Source organism: Centroberyx affinis, unplaced genomic scaffold (genome assembly GCF_046629955.1).
Source record: "Centroberyx affinis isolate AG114_WGS23_722 - 3 ecotype Tasmania unplaced genomic scaffold, CSIRO-AGI_Caff_v1 ptg003741l_1, whole genome shotgun sequence".
NCBI lineage: Eukaryota > Metazoa > Chordata > Actinopteri > Beryciformes > Berycidae > Centroberyx > Centroberyx affinis.
This window is the reverse complement of record NW_027281619.1, coordinates 80335-98079: the sequence shown is the minus strand read 5'-3', so window position 1 is coordinate 98079 and position 17745 is coordinate 80335. Positions and strand designations below refer to the sequence as shown.

The window sequence follows — 17745 nt, the reverse complement described above, 5'->3', positions numbered from 1 at the left end:
CTCACTACATTTTCAAAACAGACTCGTTACTCTGAGGAAATCATCAGCTGATTTTCTAAAAAAAAAAAATATTTTCAGCATCAGACGGCTTCCATCCCGGAAACAGCTGATCAAGAGCCAGATGTGATCGGCTGCTTGTTCAGCAAATCTGGGATTCAGAGGAACGCTCAACAGAAAACCAGTTCAGAACATTAGAAATGACTTTTTTAGAGAACGACTTTTACGTTTATACTTTAAGTAAATTTAAGTCCATGTACTTTTATACTTTGACTTGAGTAAAGGATTTGAAATGGTACTTCAACTTCTACCAGAGTATATTTTTAAATGAGTATTTGCACTTTTACTTGAGTAGGGAATTTGTGTACTTCTAACACCTCTGCACACTAGATTGCAGAAAAAAGATATGTATTGAAACACTTGTGAACACGGCTTTTTTTTTTTTTACTTTTTGAGCACTAATTCCACAGATTGGCTCAATTTAGTTGAAACAATAGATTTGTCAACTGAAAACTATGTCAGGGATTCTGCACACAGGAGAATAAAACATTTCCCTCTCATATTTCTGTTGCAATTTTGCAATCTAGATTATCAGTTTAGGGTCACTGGACAAAAACTGATAGTGATATAATCCTTTTTTCTCATTTGGGAAATCTAACATCCTTGTATGTTGTGAAGAAGTGTGAAGAAGACAGAAATCAAGTCAGTTTGCTTTGATTCCTGATGTGAGTGACAGAGACCGAGGGTTCAAACCCCCACCTCCACTCTGCTGAAGCTCCACACCCTGACCTCTGACCTCTGACCCTGTGGAAAGGAGGAGGAGAGGAGTAGAGAGAGATGAGGAAATGAGGTGCATGGATGGAGATGGAGAGAAGGGAATAAAAGAGAAGATAGGAGAGAATGCGGTAACAGGATAGGAAAGGAGAAGAGAGAGAAGGAGAGAGGAGAGGGTGGGGGAGTAGGAGGGGGGAGAGGAGATGAGAAGAGGAGAGGAGAGGAGGGAAGAGGAGGAGAGGAGAGGAGGAGAGAAGAGGAAGAGAGGAGGAGGGGAGAGAAAAGGAGGAGAGAAGAGGAGAGGAGATGAGAAGAGAGGAGGGAAGAAGAGGAGAGAAGAGGAGGGGAGAGGAGAGGAGGGAAGAGGAGATGAGGAGGGAAGAGGAGGAGAGGAGGAAAGGAGAGGAGAGGAGGAGGGGAGAGGAGGGAAGAAGAGGAGAGGAGGGGAGAGGAGATGAGGAGAAAAGAGGAGGAGAGGAGGAAAGGAGAGGAGGGGAGAGAAAAGGAGGAGAGAAGAGGAGATGAGAGGAGGAGAGGAGAGGAGGGAAAAGGAGGAGAAGAAGAAAGGAGAGGAGGGGAGAAGAGGAGAGGAGATGAGAGGAGGAGAGGAGAGGAGGGAAGAGGAGGAGAGAAGAGGAGGGGAGAGGAGGGGAGAGGAGGAAGAGAGGAAGAAGGAGGAGAGGGGGAGAGGAAAGGAGAGGAGAAGAGAGGAGGGGGGGAGCGAAAAAGGAGGAGAGAAGAGGAGAGGAGATGAGAGGAGAGGAGGGAAGAAGAGGAGAGAAGAGGAGGGGAGAGGAGAGGAGGGAAGAGGAGATGAGGAGGGAAGAGGAGGAGAGGAGGAGAGGAGAGGAGAGGAGGAGGGGAGAGGAGGGAAGAAGAGGAGAGGAGGGGAGATGAGAGGAGGAGAGGAGAGGAGGGAAAAGGAGGAGAAGAAGAAAGGAGAGGAGGGGAGAAGAGGAGAGGAGAGGAGAGGAGGAGAGGAGTCAGCCAGTCAGCGTCAGTCTGAGTCTCCTCACTGCAGATGCACCAGAATGACTCATGGACGTTTCCCCACGCCTGGGAAAACACACACACACACACACACACACACACACACACACACACACACACATACACACACACACACACACACACACACTCACACACACACACACACACAGCGTAGGGAAGGTATTCTGGGGCTGCTGGTTTTGTTTCCATGCCACTATGTGATGAGACCCAGGAAGCGTTTGACGGACAGGAGGACAAGCTCAACATCAAAATCTCTTCCAACATGTTGAAGCAACGGGGCTGATGGGAAATGTAGTCTTAATGTGGAGAAACACTAGGACAATACTGCTGCTGTGACACAGACTAAACTAAACATAAAACTCGCTCCTCTCTACCTTCTTCTTGTCCAGACAGATTTCCACAGTAGTTTTCCTCGTCCGTCTCTGACTCCCAGAAACCATCTGCAGCTCCGAGAGCAACGAGAGCGAATCAAAACACAGCTGGAGGAACCATCACCGTGCAACCATGGGTCACACAGACACACACACACGCACACACACACACACACACACACACAGCAGATCCCCTTCTCCCCAACAGACACCAGGCCAAAACCCATAGACAGCTCAACAAGTGAGAGAGGGAGAGAGAGAGAGAGAGAGAGAGAGAGAGAGAGAGAGAGGGGGGGGGGGGGGGGGGACAGAGAAAGAAAGAGAGAGAGGGAGAGAGGGGGAGAGAGGGAGAAAGAGAGAGAGGGAGAGAGAGAGAAAGAGAGAGAGAAAGAAAGAGAGTGAGGGAGAGAGAAAGAGGGAGAGAGAGGGAGAGAGAGGGAGAAAGAGAGGGAGAAAGAGAGAGGGGGAGAGAGAGCGAGAGACAATGAAAAACAGCACAAGGCTCCCTCTCTCTCTCCTCCCTCCCTCCCTCTCTCTCTCCTCCCTCCACCACTTTCCTTCCCATGGTGTTAAATCACACACACAGTTTGCTAGGAAGCAGCTGCTAATGCTAGCTGTGCAGGGCTCTCTGTGTGTGTGTGTGTGTGTGTGTGTGTGTGTATGTGTGTGTGCGCATGTGTGTGTGTGTGTGTGGGGGGGGGGGGCAACGACCTCCGCCTGCTGCTCCTCATCTCCTGTGTCGACCAAACCAAACGCCAAGCGGGAGGCGTGTGTGTGTGTGTGTGTGTGTGTGTGTCTGGTCAAAACCCCCCCCCCCCCTTATCACACCAGGCCATCGCTGCTGAACAACAAAAGCATCATGGCCTCCTCCCAGGCCCCGCCCCTCCCTGCTCTGATTTGTTTTGGGGGAAAATCCTCACATTTCACTTCAGAGAGATTCAGACAGGAAAAATGCAGACAAGTCTTCCATCAGCATCCATGTATATTTATGCAAATTATGATGAATCGAATTAGAAAATGAATGAATGATGGGAAATAAATGCAGGAGGGAAAACTACGATTTGCTCGGTTTTTATCCTCGCTTGAGTCAGAGAAGTCGATAAAGAAAATATTTGATAATATCTGATGCTCTGTTCAGTCTCACTGTGACAACATGACAGTTCAAAAGTCACTCTGGACATTTTGAACTGTTGTCTGTAAAATATCTGTAAATATTTACTTTTATGAGCATCAAAGTCACACCGAAATGAGAACGACTTTTTTGACTTTTTAGCTCTATTCTATCAGACCATACACCTATTTGACATTTTATGCCCCCCCTTTATTTTCTTGTATGTTTTACATCAGAATCTCATCACTTTTACTTCCTGGAAAACAAAAACAAATCTCTAGTGGTGACATCATCGCGTACCAGGAGGCGTAAATAAAAACTCCAACCAATAAAACCCATCACAGCCCGCCCCTCCCCGTCCAATCAAACCGCCTTTCTCTCCCTGACTGATCTCCCATTGGTTTACACTTTTGATTGATCCCTCCCTGCGTTATGTCCCGCCCCAACATCCTGTTTTAACAGGAAATACGTCACAGTATAGGAAGTAAAGCTCTTAAAATGCAGTTTCATTGTGACTTTCAGATATTATTTCTCTGCCATCATCCCAGTACCAATCCATTCTTGAGATACTCTGACATGTTTTTCTGACATGACGGCGATTTAAATTCACATTTTATGTTTTGTAATATTTCAAAAGTTTGCTTACAATTCACTGGACAGTCGGATGGAAACACAGCTGCTGATATCAAACTGAGACGCTGACCTCTGATCCATGAAAAACAATATGAGATCCTACATGTAACGTAGCGTCTGCCTGTCATCTGAGCTGCTTACAGCGCTGTGAGGAGCGTACATACATTTTTAACTCAGGTGGTGAAATGTCTCCTCATGGTTTTTCCACTGAGCAGAATCTCATAAAGCCCTGGATCTTTTAGTCTTAGACCAAGCAGTAAATACATTATTACCTATTTAAACAATGAATAAACAGCTGTAAATATTAGGGCTGTACCGAATGTCTTTTTTTTTTTTACATTCAAAGCTTCTATTGAGGTTTTCGAATGAAGCTTTGAATGTCTGCCGTCATGTTTTATGTCATCTTAAAAAAAAAAAATCCTCGAACAAAATCCTCAATTTCAATAAAGTGATTCATTGGATTAAATATGAGGTTTTTTTTTAATTAAAGCAACTTTCTTTAATGAATATAACTCATCAGTTTTGCCACATAAATACATGTAGGCTAATCCAATAAGGGCATAAAATAATGATGAAATAATAATCGCGCCCTCAGGTTTATAGCAACATTATGCTATGACAGAAATGGCCATAAACAATGAAAATGACTTTTGCAAGCAGACTTAAACCAAATATGTTAAAACAAAAGATATATTCACAATTTTTCAAGTCTGTCTTAATAGTCAGGTACCCATATGTAGATTTACGGCGTACGCACCCAACAAAACAAAGAGAATATGTGGAAACATCAGGAAAAGTGGAATTTCAGCCAGAAGATATTAATATATAGGAATAGCCAAAGATCCTTGACTTTGACACAAAATCAGAACATTTCAAATTAAAGTCTGAACAGTCCGGTGACTAGAAGTTCGGTGTGACCGACACTCACTCGTGCACAGGACGGGGGCTGTAACCTAGGTAACAATACTATAATATTAGTGTAGCCTAATCTTTATCTGCAACTGTGCAGAAACACGGTATACATCATTGGTTTAAAAAGAATGAATAGACGTGCAAAAAAAAAAGCTGCAAAGTGCACAGCATTCGAATGTTGATTTAAAATTTGAATGTCAACGTTATGAATGAAGCTTTGAATCTTTGAACTATTTGGTACAGCTCTAGTAAATATGCATCAGAGAGGTAAGAGATAAGAGTCGGTACAGGCTGCCAGTCTACTTGGTGATGGTCTGGTTTGTTTACATTGTTGACATTATTGTAATGTCTCAAAATGAATGTGATAGTGACATATTGATGTTAAAATGATACATGTAGCACCTTGAAGATATGAGGGCTTTTATGACTTCAGCTTTGAAACTATGAAAAACTAGTTTCTGGGTAGGAATGGACAAATTTGTGAACGGGAAGATAGACGAACTTGAACAGGGAAACCTATGAAGGGATATTAACCTAGTTTTCATAAACATTATTTCTAAACTTTCACTTTTAAACCCTAAGTAGTTTAATTTTAGCCCAGATGTCTATAAACCATTTAGACGTCTTTTAAGTGGCTAATCAGTGTCAAGTGGCTCAGTGGGATACCGTGCTGGATCTGGTTTGGTTTGGCACATTGTGGCACAGGATTGGTACCATTTGGTTTTCCATTGCAATTTTGAACACATGGAACCCTTTACAGAACGCACATGTGTAACCATAGCAACAGCAGAACCATAGCAACCAGTGTCAACATCAACAGAAATTGCCGACCCACTGGAGTCTCTTTCCTCATATTCTAGCCTGGGATCATATCTTTCTTTGGAAATAACATTGCATCAAAACTCATCAGCAGCAACATTTAGCCAAAGTAATATGAGACTACGGGAGCTGAGAGGGAACACAATTAAGATGTTTTTCATTGGCCCATAATGGGGCTTCTCAGTGTTTTAGTGTTTTATTGTTTTTCACTGTTTTGTCTTTCTCAACTTTCTCTGACTTTCCACTTTGGTTCAGTTTCCACCAGCTGGGGATTTAAACATGGCGGCTGTAACTGACTGTGAACTCTCTGTGTTGTGAACAGAATATAATGTAAAAAGATCCAGTGCTGAGACAGCAGGCGTGCAGCACGACTCCCTCTGTCACCAAGACAAACTCCAGCAGATCTATTGCACTCGGCTGGTCAAGGCTTTCTGTTTCTGGTTCTGAGGTGTTATGAAGGAAGAGCGTCTCACCGTGAAAACGTCGTCGTCGCCGAGCTCCGCCTCGTTCTGCAGCGTCGATGAGGAGGTGGTCGACCCTGGAGGACAGAGAGGACAGGGGTCAGTACGACCGGACCGGACCGGACCAGACCGGACCAGACCGGACCGCAGTGGATTCAGCTTTGTCCCATCAGCTGGTTCTAGGCCAGCAAACTACTTTTGTTTGTGTCTACAGGCCACAGTGGCTGCTAAATCCCAATTATTTATTTTTTTTAAATGTGTCCCACATTGTCAGACTAGGAAGAGGTCTATAAGGTGGATGGGAGATAAAAAAAAAAAAAGCAAAAAACAAAAAAAAACACTAATATACCTTTGACACCCCCTGACAGTCAGGGAGGGTGCGAAATCCCACAATTTAAAACAGAAAAGTTTCTTCAAACTGTCAGTCAGAAAGATAGGAATGTATACACAGGTGATAGAACAGTAAATATGGCTATATAGCACATGAACATGTTAGGCATTGCATGTTTCAAGTGTTCCCTTCCTCTTTCTCTTGTAGGTTTTTGCCTTCTTGGGAACTCTTTCCCTTCTCCACACGCCTCACAGCGGTAGTTATAAATCCACAGAACCTGAAGGATAGAACGGTCTTTCCCATTCAGATAAGCGTTCCTGGACGGTCAGAGCAGCGGCCATCTTGCTGTGACCCGTTGGACTAGCTTCTGTATAAAGCGACGTACAGCAAGTCACTGAGCTGAGAGGTTTTACAGCAAGAACCAAAGCAGCTTCTCTGTCTCCTTGCTGCCATGGATTGCTAACATGCTAATGTTGACTAGAAGAGCTAGAGAGAGAAGTCCAGTCTGTGATGAAGCTACGTTAGCCTCGTCGCTAACGTTAGCTTTCAGTTGAGTTTTGACAGTTTGCTAACAGACTCATCTGCTCAGTTCTCAAGAAAGTGTGACAGACTTTACAGACTTAAGGTAAATTTATGGTTTCTGCGGTGTGCCCGGTGTTCACGGTGTGGAGGGTCTGTGCGGCGAGTGTGGAGCTCCGCAGGGGGTCTGCAGAGGGTCTGCACCGAGCTTCGTGCTCCTCTCAAAAAATGAAACTTGCAGTCAATTCAGAGGCTATGATTGGTTAATGGTTGCTAGGTTAGTTGGTTACCAGGGAAGTAGTCTATTCGAGCAAACTGACAGCTGACAACCGGCAAAAATGGACAATCGGAGGAGATTCTGCGCTCTCCACGAACACCGCGCTGTTACCGCATTTACCATAAAATGCTGTGGCTCTGTGGAGAGAACGGTCTGCGTGCCGTGAACACTGTGAACACCGGGCACACTGCAGAAACCATAAATTTGCCTTTAATGCCCAGACTTGTGTTGTCACCATAGCAACTAACCCTTAAAATTCCATAATCAAACTCTGAAACGCAGATTTATTTCAAATTATGTGAAAATTACATTCCTCCACCATGAATTGGATTCTGTGGCAATAACATGAATTGGACAAGGCATTTTCAGCTAAAGGTTGGCTAACAGTTATTTAGGCAACTAAAACAACTTGGTTAAGGTTAGCAAAAGGCTTTGGTCGGTTAAATAAGAAAAACATTAGCTAAAAATGAAAATTTGACTCACAGTAGAAATTTCCTTCGTACAAGCTGGGAACTGAACTTCGGTTTCTGGCATTTAACTCACACATCCACCACCCGACCACAACACCCTGACTGTCCACTGAGCTGCTTCAATGTGACATTAAGGTACTTCATGTTTATATTCATGTCTGCTTCACATAACCACTTTGTGCTGGGAAAACTGAATTTTAACACTTTACATGCCACCAACACATAATCAGGTGATAACAAGTCGTGTTCGTCTCATGTATCTGTGTGAGGTCAGGTCAGGCTGGTCAGTCTGGAGCTGCGTACCCTCCGTCAGATCCTCCATGGCCTTCCTCACCCCGCGGTCGAAGGCTCGGGCGTCGGCCGGACTCTGGAAGGTCAGGCCGCACTTCCTGTTGTCCACCTTCCAGTGGTGAAAGGTGGGCGTGGCCTTGGTGTAGACCAGGTCCTTCTTCAGGAAGCACTCCAGAATCACCTGAGAAAAACAGCATGACGTCACCTGACTGATAAACGTATAGTGAGAGACGGATTGGTCGATACTGGTATTGGAACTGATACTTAAAGGGGCATCAAGTAATCTGTGGCCTTCATTGACCTGTAGTGGTGACCGGTAGGGACTGCAATAACACTGAAAGAACTGATCTCCTCCGACACAAGTCAGGTTTATTTCTACCTGTATTCTTCATCACACAGCCGGACTCAAAGGACTTTACAGAGAACAGGCCTACCTGGATCTAACCAGTCAAGTCAATCCTGAAGAGCAGCAGCAGCAGTTCCTCTAATGTCCGAAAAGACTCCAAACTGCCCAACTCCATGAAGTCAATGGACCACAACCCAACTTCTGATAAAAATGTGAAATGTAAATTTTTTACACAAGAGGTTTTGGTCTCAGTAACTAATTTTACTTCTTCTAACGTGTGTCCATATGGAGATATTCAAAATAATTGCGTCATTAACGGGATATAACGGATATCCTAGTGATTGGCAGGTTGTCTGTCCTTGTGATTGACAGGTCGCTGATTATGGGCAAATAGCAGGCGGAGCTGCGGCTCTGTATAAGACCCAAACTCTGCCCCATTGTGGGCCCATATCAGCTGTGAAATGGTGGCCATGGCAGCCCACAAGCGGCCCAATCTTCAGCCCACAGGGGCCCCACATGGGCCCCAGAAGGGCTTGTTTGCTGGGTAGCAGGTGAAAGTCTCTGGATATCAACCCACTGGTTCAGCCGTCACTGGTGAGTCAAACTTTCTCTGGACAGATCGCTCGCTCACTGCCGCTTAAGAAAACACTTGTATTTTGCTGTTCAGTTTCAATTCATCGCTTCCTGTATTGGGGAGGATTTCCCGCCAGTGTCCACACCTGATACCTGAAGATTATTGGGAGAATCTAATCTACAGCGTCTCAGTTAGTGTGGATCATACCTGTCAACATTGGGCTTTTAAAATAAGGGAGATTTTCCGGGACCCCCACCCGACCATCATTTTTACATTATGAAAGCGGGAGAGGGGGTGAAAATACGGGAGAAACCCGGAAAAAATGAGTTGACAGGTCTGGTGTGAATGGGACGCTCTGCTCTGCTGCACACACTTTGTGATTTGGCTAATAAAACGGCTGCAGGTTCCTATAACAATCTTGTCTTGTGTAGCTGAATACTGTAATCCATATATTTCTACTGAAGCTGTTCTGCTGTTGAACTCGTGGGTTTAGTGTGTTTCAGTATCTCCCATGCTGTACTCGCTTACTGTTGTCCTGCTGCAGCGGCCGGTCTCCCCGCTGGGATCATTAAAGTTTCATCTAATTTCATGTTATCTTTGGAGCCTGGAGGGAAGGGGGGAACCTCCTCCACTCCACAGGCTGACAGCAGGAGTCTGTGAAGCAGCCTGACATCCTGACTGGACGTTCTGCCTGTTTCACACACTGAAGGCTGCTGGATCTCTGACTGAGCAGAGTGGGCTTCAGTTGTTCTGCGTCGTGTCACCAGACTGTTGAGTCAAAGTAATGAATCACGACTCATCAGCAGCCAACACTGCAGCCAATACAAGGTTAGTACTCTGAATTCATACTGGCAGTTACAGTGTCACTGCATCCCTGCTTTGAAAACTACGGGTGACAGTGGGTCTGCCACTAACGATTATTTTCATTATCGATTCATGTATTGATTCAATTAATCGATTAATCATTTAGTGTATAAAATGTCAAAAATAATGACAAATGCCAAAAGTTACCAGAGCCCAAAGTAATTCTTCAAATTTCTTACTTAGTCTAACCAGCAGCCAAAATAATGATATGATATGATATGAATGAATCAATAAATTTTCTGTCTATTGGCTAATCAATTCATTGACTAATCATGTGAGCACTAGGTGACACAGGAGATTCTGTCTTAAGGAAATTAAAAATACATTTGTGAACGATACAAAGACAAAACTGAAGCAGCTCAGTAAAACAAGAGTAAACACTTTTACCGCCATTTAATAAATAGTTGTGTATCTAAAAAAAACCCTAAAAACTAAAAACTGGAAAATCTCATCCGAGTTCACACTGAAAATCTAAAGATAAATCTAAATCTAAAATCTGGATTTTGTACAGTCATCATTTTAGTTAGGTATTTGTTAGACCACTTGTTACTTAATATCTCAGTTGTGACCTTTCTAAACCCCCTTGGGATTTATTTCATCTCACCTGCACAAAATTTGTATTTATTCTCTTATTTCTGCAGCTTATCATTGTGTTTGATCACGTCTAGAGCTGGGCGATATTGACAAATCAAATATCACAGTATTTTTGACCCAATACCTCAATATCAATAATGAGACGATATTTTGGGGATGAATATTGGTGCTTTCAGAAGATATTTACACAAGAAAATTTTGAAAAACAATCATTAGTAGGCTAATGTGGATATGATGGTGAAGCAGGTCAAGCCATTCACTGTTCATTTCACTCTAGAACAGTTAAATAATTTCAGAAAATGTTCTTACTGTAAAAGATAACTGTACCACAGCCTTTAAGACCAGGAAAAGACAATATTTAAGCTATATCATGATATTACAACAACCAAAATCCCAGAGGATCTCTAGCAAGGTTATTAGCGTTAACGAACACTAACGAAATAACGAAAACTAGGTGTGAAAAAACATTTCCGTTAACTGAAATAAAAATAAAAACGAGGCTTTACAAAAAAAACAATAAAATTTTCAAGCATTTTCAAAAAATAAACAACTAGCAAACCCGCTTTAAAAACAAATTAAAACTAAACTGAAATTGAAAACAAAAAGTCAAAAAGAAATAAAAATAAAAACTAATGAAAAATGCAAAACTATAATAACCTTGATCTCTAGTCTGATATCACAATATCGATATTATATTGATATATCGCCCAGCTCTAATCACGTCTGCTCTGTCACTGTGAAAAAACTAAACTACGAACTTAAAGTAACAATGTGAAAAACTTTTATATAAATAAAGTGTCTGTTCTGCTCCTCTCTATCTGCTCTAACACAACAGTGATCCAACCTATATCAGTTCATAAATCTTCCCCTCTGTCTCTTCTAAACAGCCGGTGTCTGGTCGCTCTTTCCTGCCGCACAGGAAGTGATGCGTTTTACGTTTCCCGGTTTGTTTGGAATCAACAGAAGAAGAAGAAGAACTGGGTAGTTAGCATGAGCAGCGATAGCCACCACGGCTGCACAGACAGGTGAAAAGAGAAAGTCAAACTGCATCATCAACAGAAAACCCAAGCTCCGCCCACACCGTGTGACTGACAGGTTGATTGACGCCCACCTGCTTGTCTTTGAGGCGCTCCCCGTGGATCAGGAAGGCGTTGCGTCCCAGCAGCTCGGCCGACAGCACCTTGCAGACGCCCACTCTGCTCAGGCAGCCGTCCTGCGCCAGCCAGCCGCCGCTCGACTCGTCTCTGGTCATCACCACCGCTTTGACGCGCACAATGTAGCTGTCACTGCAAAAACACCACAGAAGAAGAGACGTCCGTTAGGAGAGCCGCCGGACGGACGCGGGTAACCGGGCTTCAGCCGCACGGGCTTCTGAAGGCCGAAGCTGCCGATCGCTGATATTTGTTGGTATGTAAACTGACCATTTTCATACCAAAAAAAGTCCACAAAATACAAGGATTCAGTGTTTTCCCCATCATTATTTATTTATTTTTCTAAGATGGAGAAGCCTCTGAAACAACATGTTCTGTGGTTCTCAACGTGGGGTCCGGGGACCACCAGGGGTCCTTGAGGGGGTTCCAGGGGGTCCCCAGCAAATTGATGAATTATTAAACTTCACCATTATTTCGATTAAATTATATTTTGATCATCGTTTCTCTGTTATCTCTCTACCTGCAATACAGATAGTCATGGAATTCTGTACAAAATCATATCTAACAATACAAATATTCTCAGATTTGGGGCTGAGAAACAAAATCTTATCAAATGGGGGTCCGTGCCTCTAATGTGGACTAAATTAGGGTCCTTGATATGAAAAAGGTTGAGAATCACTGATGTAGACCATCATGGGACACGAAAACTCTCCACTGAAACCCAGCATAACCTTTTTGTGTCCTTTGTTTTCTGTAAAGCGCTTTTGGACAATCCTGTTTTGCTTCCTCCTGCTCTCTATGTGTAAAATTTACTCGACTATCCACCGACTGTGATTGTGTTGTAGTCCAGTGGTTCTCAACGTGGGGGCCCGGGGACCACCAGGGGTCCTTGAGGGGGTTCCAGGGGGTCCCCAGCAAATTGGTGAATTGTTAAACTCAAGTTACCACAATCAAAGAATGTAGAAGAATGACTGTTTTGATCATAGTTTCTCTGTTATCTCTCTACCTACAATACAGACAGTCATGGAGTTCTTGACAAAATCATATCTGACAATAAAAATATTCTCAGATTTCTGGGGGTCTGTGGCTCTAATGTGGACTAAATTAGGGTCCTTGATATGAAAAAGTTTGAGAATCACTGTTGTAGTCAATATAACACAATAGCAACCTAAAAAGTACTGATAAAGTATTTATTAATTAAGACTTGATCACCTCGGCCCTTCAGGTATTAAGTTCTTCTGATTTTTGCCTCATATCCCTCTGTGCTGACAGTCTGTGCCGACTGCAGCTTCCCCGACAGTTTATTTTTACGAGGACAGATATAAACATCATCATGCAGCCAACTGCCTGTCACACTGTGCCACAGACAGCAGCTAATGTCAGCCGGTGTTGGTACAGTCTGCAGAGGCATGAGGTGCGTTTATCAGGGCGATGCTGGATCAGAGGATCGAACCGGCGACCCTCAGACGACCCTCAGACCGCTGGGTGACCTCTAACCAAACTGCCAGCTGCTGCCTGATGCTTCACCTCCAATCAGAGCTACAGCTGGTGATGTCGCCTCCCTCCAACATATATATCTTAATGCTCTGCGAACAAAATAAACAGCCGTCCTGCTCAAGGAGACACAGAAGAGCCGACAGCCTCCACCAAACCTTCCAGTGCAATATTCAACCAGTGCAACTACGTATATTCTGTATTTGATTCTGATCTCATCTTTTTCTTCTACTGTTTCTATTTGTTTTTGGTTTATATACTGTTTTATATAAATATATATGTGTGTATATACATATATATATACTGTATATGTATATATATACGGAAGCCGAGAACGGCTGTGCTTGCAATTATTTTTTTTAATGCCGTTATCTCAAGATCACAAGTTAATTATCTCGTTATCTCGAGATAACGAGATAATCAACCCGTTATCACGAGAAAACAAAATGTCGTTTCCTCTTATTACTTATAATGTTTATCAGGATCAGGAGTGCCATGCCAGCATGCACAGATGGCGTCTTGACAACTGTAGCAACTGATTTAAGCTGAAAATGTCAGATCAAGGAGGATCCATTATTGATCAACGCATCAGACTGTACTTCAGTCAAGGTCTAACAGGCAGAAATTGCATTGTGTCTTTCTGTTAGAGATAACATTCAGATCAGTCCTCGTCATTTAAGGAGAAGACTAGAAGTTCTGAATCCTCCCCGACAGTCATGACAGTGATCTTGAAGGCTGACATCAGGTGTGATCAAATGAACCAGACACTCATTTTGGAGTTCTCCATAATGATCCCGTGATCTCGAGAAAACAAAAGTCGTTTTCTCGTGATCTCGATATCTCTCGTTATCTCGAGAAATCGGCCGTTTGTTTTCTCGAGATAACAAGATGAATTAACTTGTTTTCTCGAGATAAGGAAATAATTAACTCGTGATCAACAGAAACAACAGAAGAAGAAGAACTGGGTAGTTAGCATGAGCAGCGATAGCCACCATGGCTGCACAGACGGCATTAAAAAAATAATTGCAAGCACGGCCGTTCTCTGCTTCCATATATATACACTGTTTTTTATATGCTGTTTTTATTGGTTTTATTCTTTCTGCCTTTTAACAAAGTACACAAGCAACCACTAAGCTAAATTCCTTGTATGTACAAATATACTTGGCAGGATTCTGATTCTGAATCTGATTTTATAAGCCTATCCCAATAATCACTAATCAAGCCCAGTCTTAGAATGTTGAATTGTAATAAAATGTAGAATTAAAAGGTTTTTAAATATCAACTGTGTTTGAAATTGGCAGCCACCGCCTGTTAGCATTTCTTAGCGATGCTAGCACAAGTCAATGGGATATGAAGCCGTAACTCTTACCATCAGTTGCAGGCCATTCCATATACTTCCATAGCTGTATAGTAAGAATACATAATAGAACTGTCTCAAAGCACTTGAATGGGATTTTGAAAGCAATGGTTTCATACCCCATTGACTTGCACTAGCATTGCTAACAAATGCTAACAGGAGGCTGGTGCTGATTTCTCACAGACAAAAACTCTCATGTCAAAATGTTTTGAATCTTATAATAGTGGACATGGTTAGTGATCAATATGACAGGCCTCTGAAACCACTGAACCATCTCTTTAAGAAACTCCTTAAGCATTTGGAAATAAATGTACAATGTTTATTGGCTATTTTATTTCTTGAATTGGACTTACTTTGTTTGCGACGTTGGTCTTGACTTGGTCTCGACCCCCTTTGGATCCGGTCTTTACTCAACTAACGTCTTAGTCTCCTTGTTACATATCAACAGGACAGGTCTCTAACATCACTGAACCTTCCCTTTAAGGTGAAAGTGATATTAAATTAAAAAAAACAGATAGAGCATGTTTAAATTACGAGAATCTTATCTGTGTTGCAGACACTGGAGCTAAACTGGAGGTAAAGATCTGAAGTCAGTGATGATATTCTGAAAACAATCAATCGTCATGATGGCAAGTAAGACCCAGGCTGACAAGAACTGGAATGATCTTTTAATGACCAACTTCCAGGTCGGCTTTGTCTTTCAGCATGCTGAACTATCAGCCATCTGGCTGCTGTGGGAAGCTGGGAGGGATGGCACCTCTCAGTTCACACTCCAACACACACACACACACACACACACACACACACACATACACACACACAGACTGATATTATTAACTGATCGAATGGCATTACAAATATTTTGTTTTAATCGTTGATTAAAAGCACTGATATGAATCGATGACATCTCTCCGATAAGAAGTGTAGGTAAATATCAGCCAGTACTATCCATGTTCCAATGTTGCTGTCCAGCCCAATCTCACACACACACACACACACACACACACACACACACACAGAATTTCAGATCCCAGCGACAAACACCAGTTAAAGGAGCAGTTCACCCAAATATTGTCTCTGTCGGGTGAAAACCTCATATCTCCAAAATGTCAAATGTCAAACAGCCTCATTTTCAACCTGATGATGAGACTTTTCTGATGCTATCCGATGTGTTCTGAAAGGCTTCATAAGACAGTGCAAACATGAAAATCACCAAAACTGGAGTTACAAAGTTTTGACATGACAACAGTGACGTGATGTTACAGCAGCGGTGGGTTTATGGTCCCAAACCCTGACAGACAGGCAGGATCCAGCACAGTGGGAGTCGGGCTTCAGAGTTAGATGCTGCATCTGGACAGCAGCTTGTGATTTTCAGCCGCTATCTATCTGTCATTCTGAGGCTCTCTGCTTTTCTAAAACACAATCAGCCATCTTAGTCGAGTCAAGACCGGGTTCAAAGGCGGTGGAGACCGAGTCAAGACCGAGACCAGAGCGAATCGAGTCCAATTTAAGACCAAAATAGGCATTCAATATTATACATTTATTTCCAAATGCTTAAGGAGTTTCTTAAAGGGAAGGTTCAGTGGTTTCAGAGGCCTGTCCTACTGATCACTAACCATCTACACTACTATAACATTCAAAACATTTTCACATCAGAGTTTTTGTCTGTGAGAAATCAGCACCAGCCTCCTGTTAGCATTTGTTAGCAATGCTAGTGCAAGTCAGTGGGATATGAAACCATTGTTTTCAAATCCCATTCAAGTGCTTTGAGACAGTTATTCTTATTATTACTACAGCTGTGGAGGTGTATGGAATGGGTAACCATTGATTTTTAACATTTAACATATGGCTTCATACCCCATTGATTTGTGCTAGCATTGCTAACAAATGCTAACAGGAGGCGGCTGCTGATTTCACAGAAACACAATGTAGCTCTAATGTAAAAACTTCTGGCTCATTCTAAGACTGGGCTGATTAGTGATTAATAGGAGAGGCTTATAAAAGCACTGAACCTTCCCCTTTAAGGATGAACAGAGATGTGGATCCATCAGCAGCAGCTCTGGACCAAACCCTTCAACATCCAGCTGATCGATGCAGTGTGAGGATCATCATCATGACACATGCAGGTTTCTACAGGTGAAATCCATGAGACTGTTTGAATCGTTGGGGAGAAAATGAACCAAACATCAACAAAAACAACCCATTTTAATGTTTTTTAGACAGGCAGGGAACGGTTGAGACAACATCCAAGAGAGGCAGGAGACCGAGGCAAATCCAAGATGTCAGAAGAGAGATCTGGACTGAAACAGTACAGGTCTGACACACACACACACACACACACCAAGCCATTTCTACGACCCATAACAGCATCTTTCGTGTCCAGGGATCCAGATCCATTCTGTTGCTCTTCGGCATGAAGCGTGGCTCCATCCATCCTCCCTCCTCCCTCCCTCCCTCCTCCCTCCCTCCCTGAGCCCTCTGGAGTGATTCAGCGGTGCTCTTTACCGAGCGGCAGCGAACGCAACATTACTCACCTATGATTACACACCGACAGAGAGCCTGAGCGATGGAGGCCCGGGCCGCCACCAAGACCACCAAGACCACCAAGACCACCAAGACCAACACCACCAGCAGCAACACATGACCCAATGCTAAACCTCTGCCTGTGAAAAGGTGGCTTTGTCTCAGCTGCCTCCTTCACCCCCCCCCCCCCCCCACCTTCCCCCCCTTCCCCCAACCCCAACCAAAACAAACCCCGTCCCTCGCCAAAACCGAACCAGCCGAGACTAAAACCTTCACATCCAGAAAAACCGGAGAAGCAGCAGAGCGTCGAGGCACCAAAAAAAAAAACATAAGCGAGGGTGGGGATAAAAAAAAAAAACACCCTCTCCTCTCCTCTCCTCTCCTCTCCTCTCCTTGCCTTTTGTAATCCGACATCTCTCGTACATCCCGTTGCCACGGTCACAGTTTCCCGGCGGTCTCCGTTGGCGACAGGTCGTCGGGGTTTGCCGCCGCGCGACGACGCCACATCCTGACGGGGCCGAGCGAGGCGCCGCCTGCCCGCCTCATCCCCCGCCTCACACCGACCGCTTCCCTCCGCCGCGAGAGGCAGTCTGCCTGTCAAACAGATGGTGCTGTGTGTGTGTGTGTGTGTGTGTGTGTGTGTGTGTGTGAGGGAGGGAGAGAGAGAGAGAGAGAGAGAGAGCGAGAGAGCGGGTGTATGTAGGCTATGCGTGTGTGTGCTTTTGTATGTGTGTGTGTGTGTGTATGTGTGTGTGGAGCATGAGTCATCACCGCATTTGCCGGCAGCCTGCAGTGGCACACACACACACACACACACACACACACACACACACACACACACACACACACACACACACACACACAC

The 17745-nt window shown here is 43.8% G+C and overlaps 1 protein-coding gene across 1 annotated transcript in view; it reads right to left on the bottom strand.

The window, feature by feature from the left end:
- Positions 1 to 744: 744 nt before the first annotated feature.
- LOC139662237 (sprouty-related, EVH1 domain-containing protein 2-like) overlaps positions 745 to 17745 on the bottom strand; it is a 35803-nt gene continuing 18802 nt past the window's right edge. Inside the window, exons 2-5 of the mRNA XM_071540878.1 lie at positions 11467 to 11641; positions 7990 to 8158; positions 6102 to 6166; positions 745 to 801 (exon numbers count right to left, since the gene is read on the bottom strand). Of these exons, the coding sequence (XP_071396979.1) occupies positions 745 to 801; positions 6102 to 6166; positions 7990 to 8158; positions 11467 to 11641 (466 nt within the window). The remainder of the gene's footprint in view (positions 802 to 6101; positions 6167 to 7989; positions 8159 to 11466; positions 11642 to 17745) is intronic.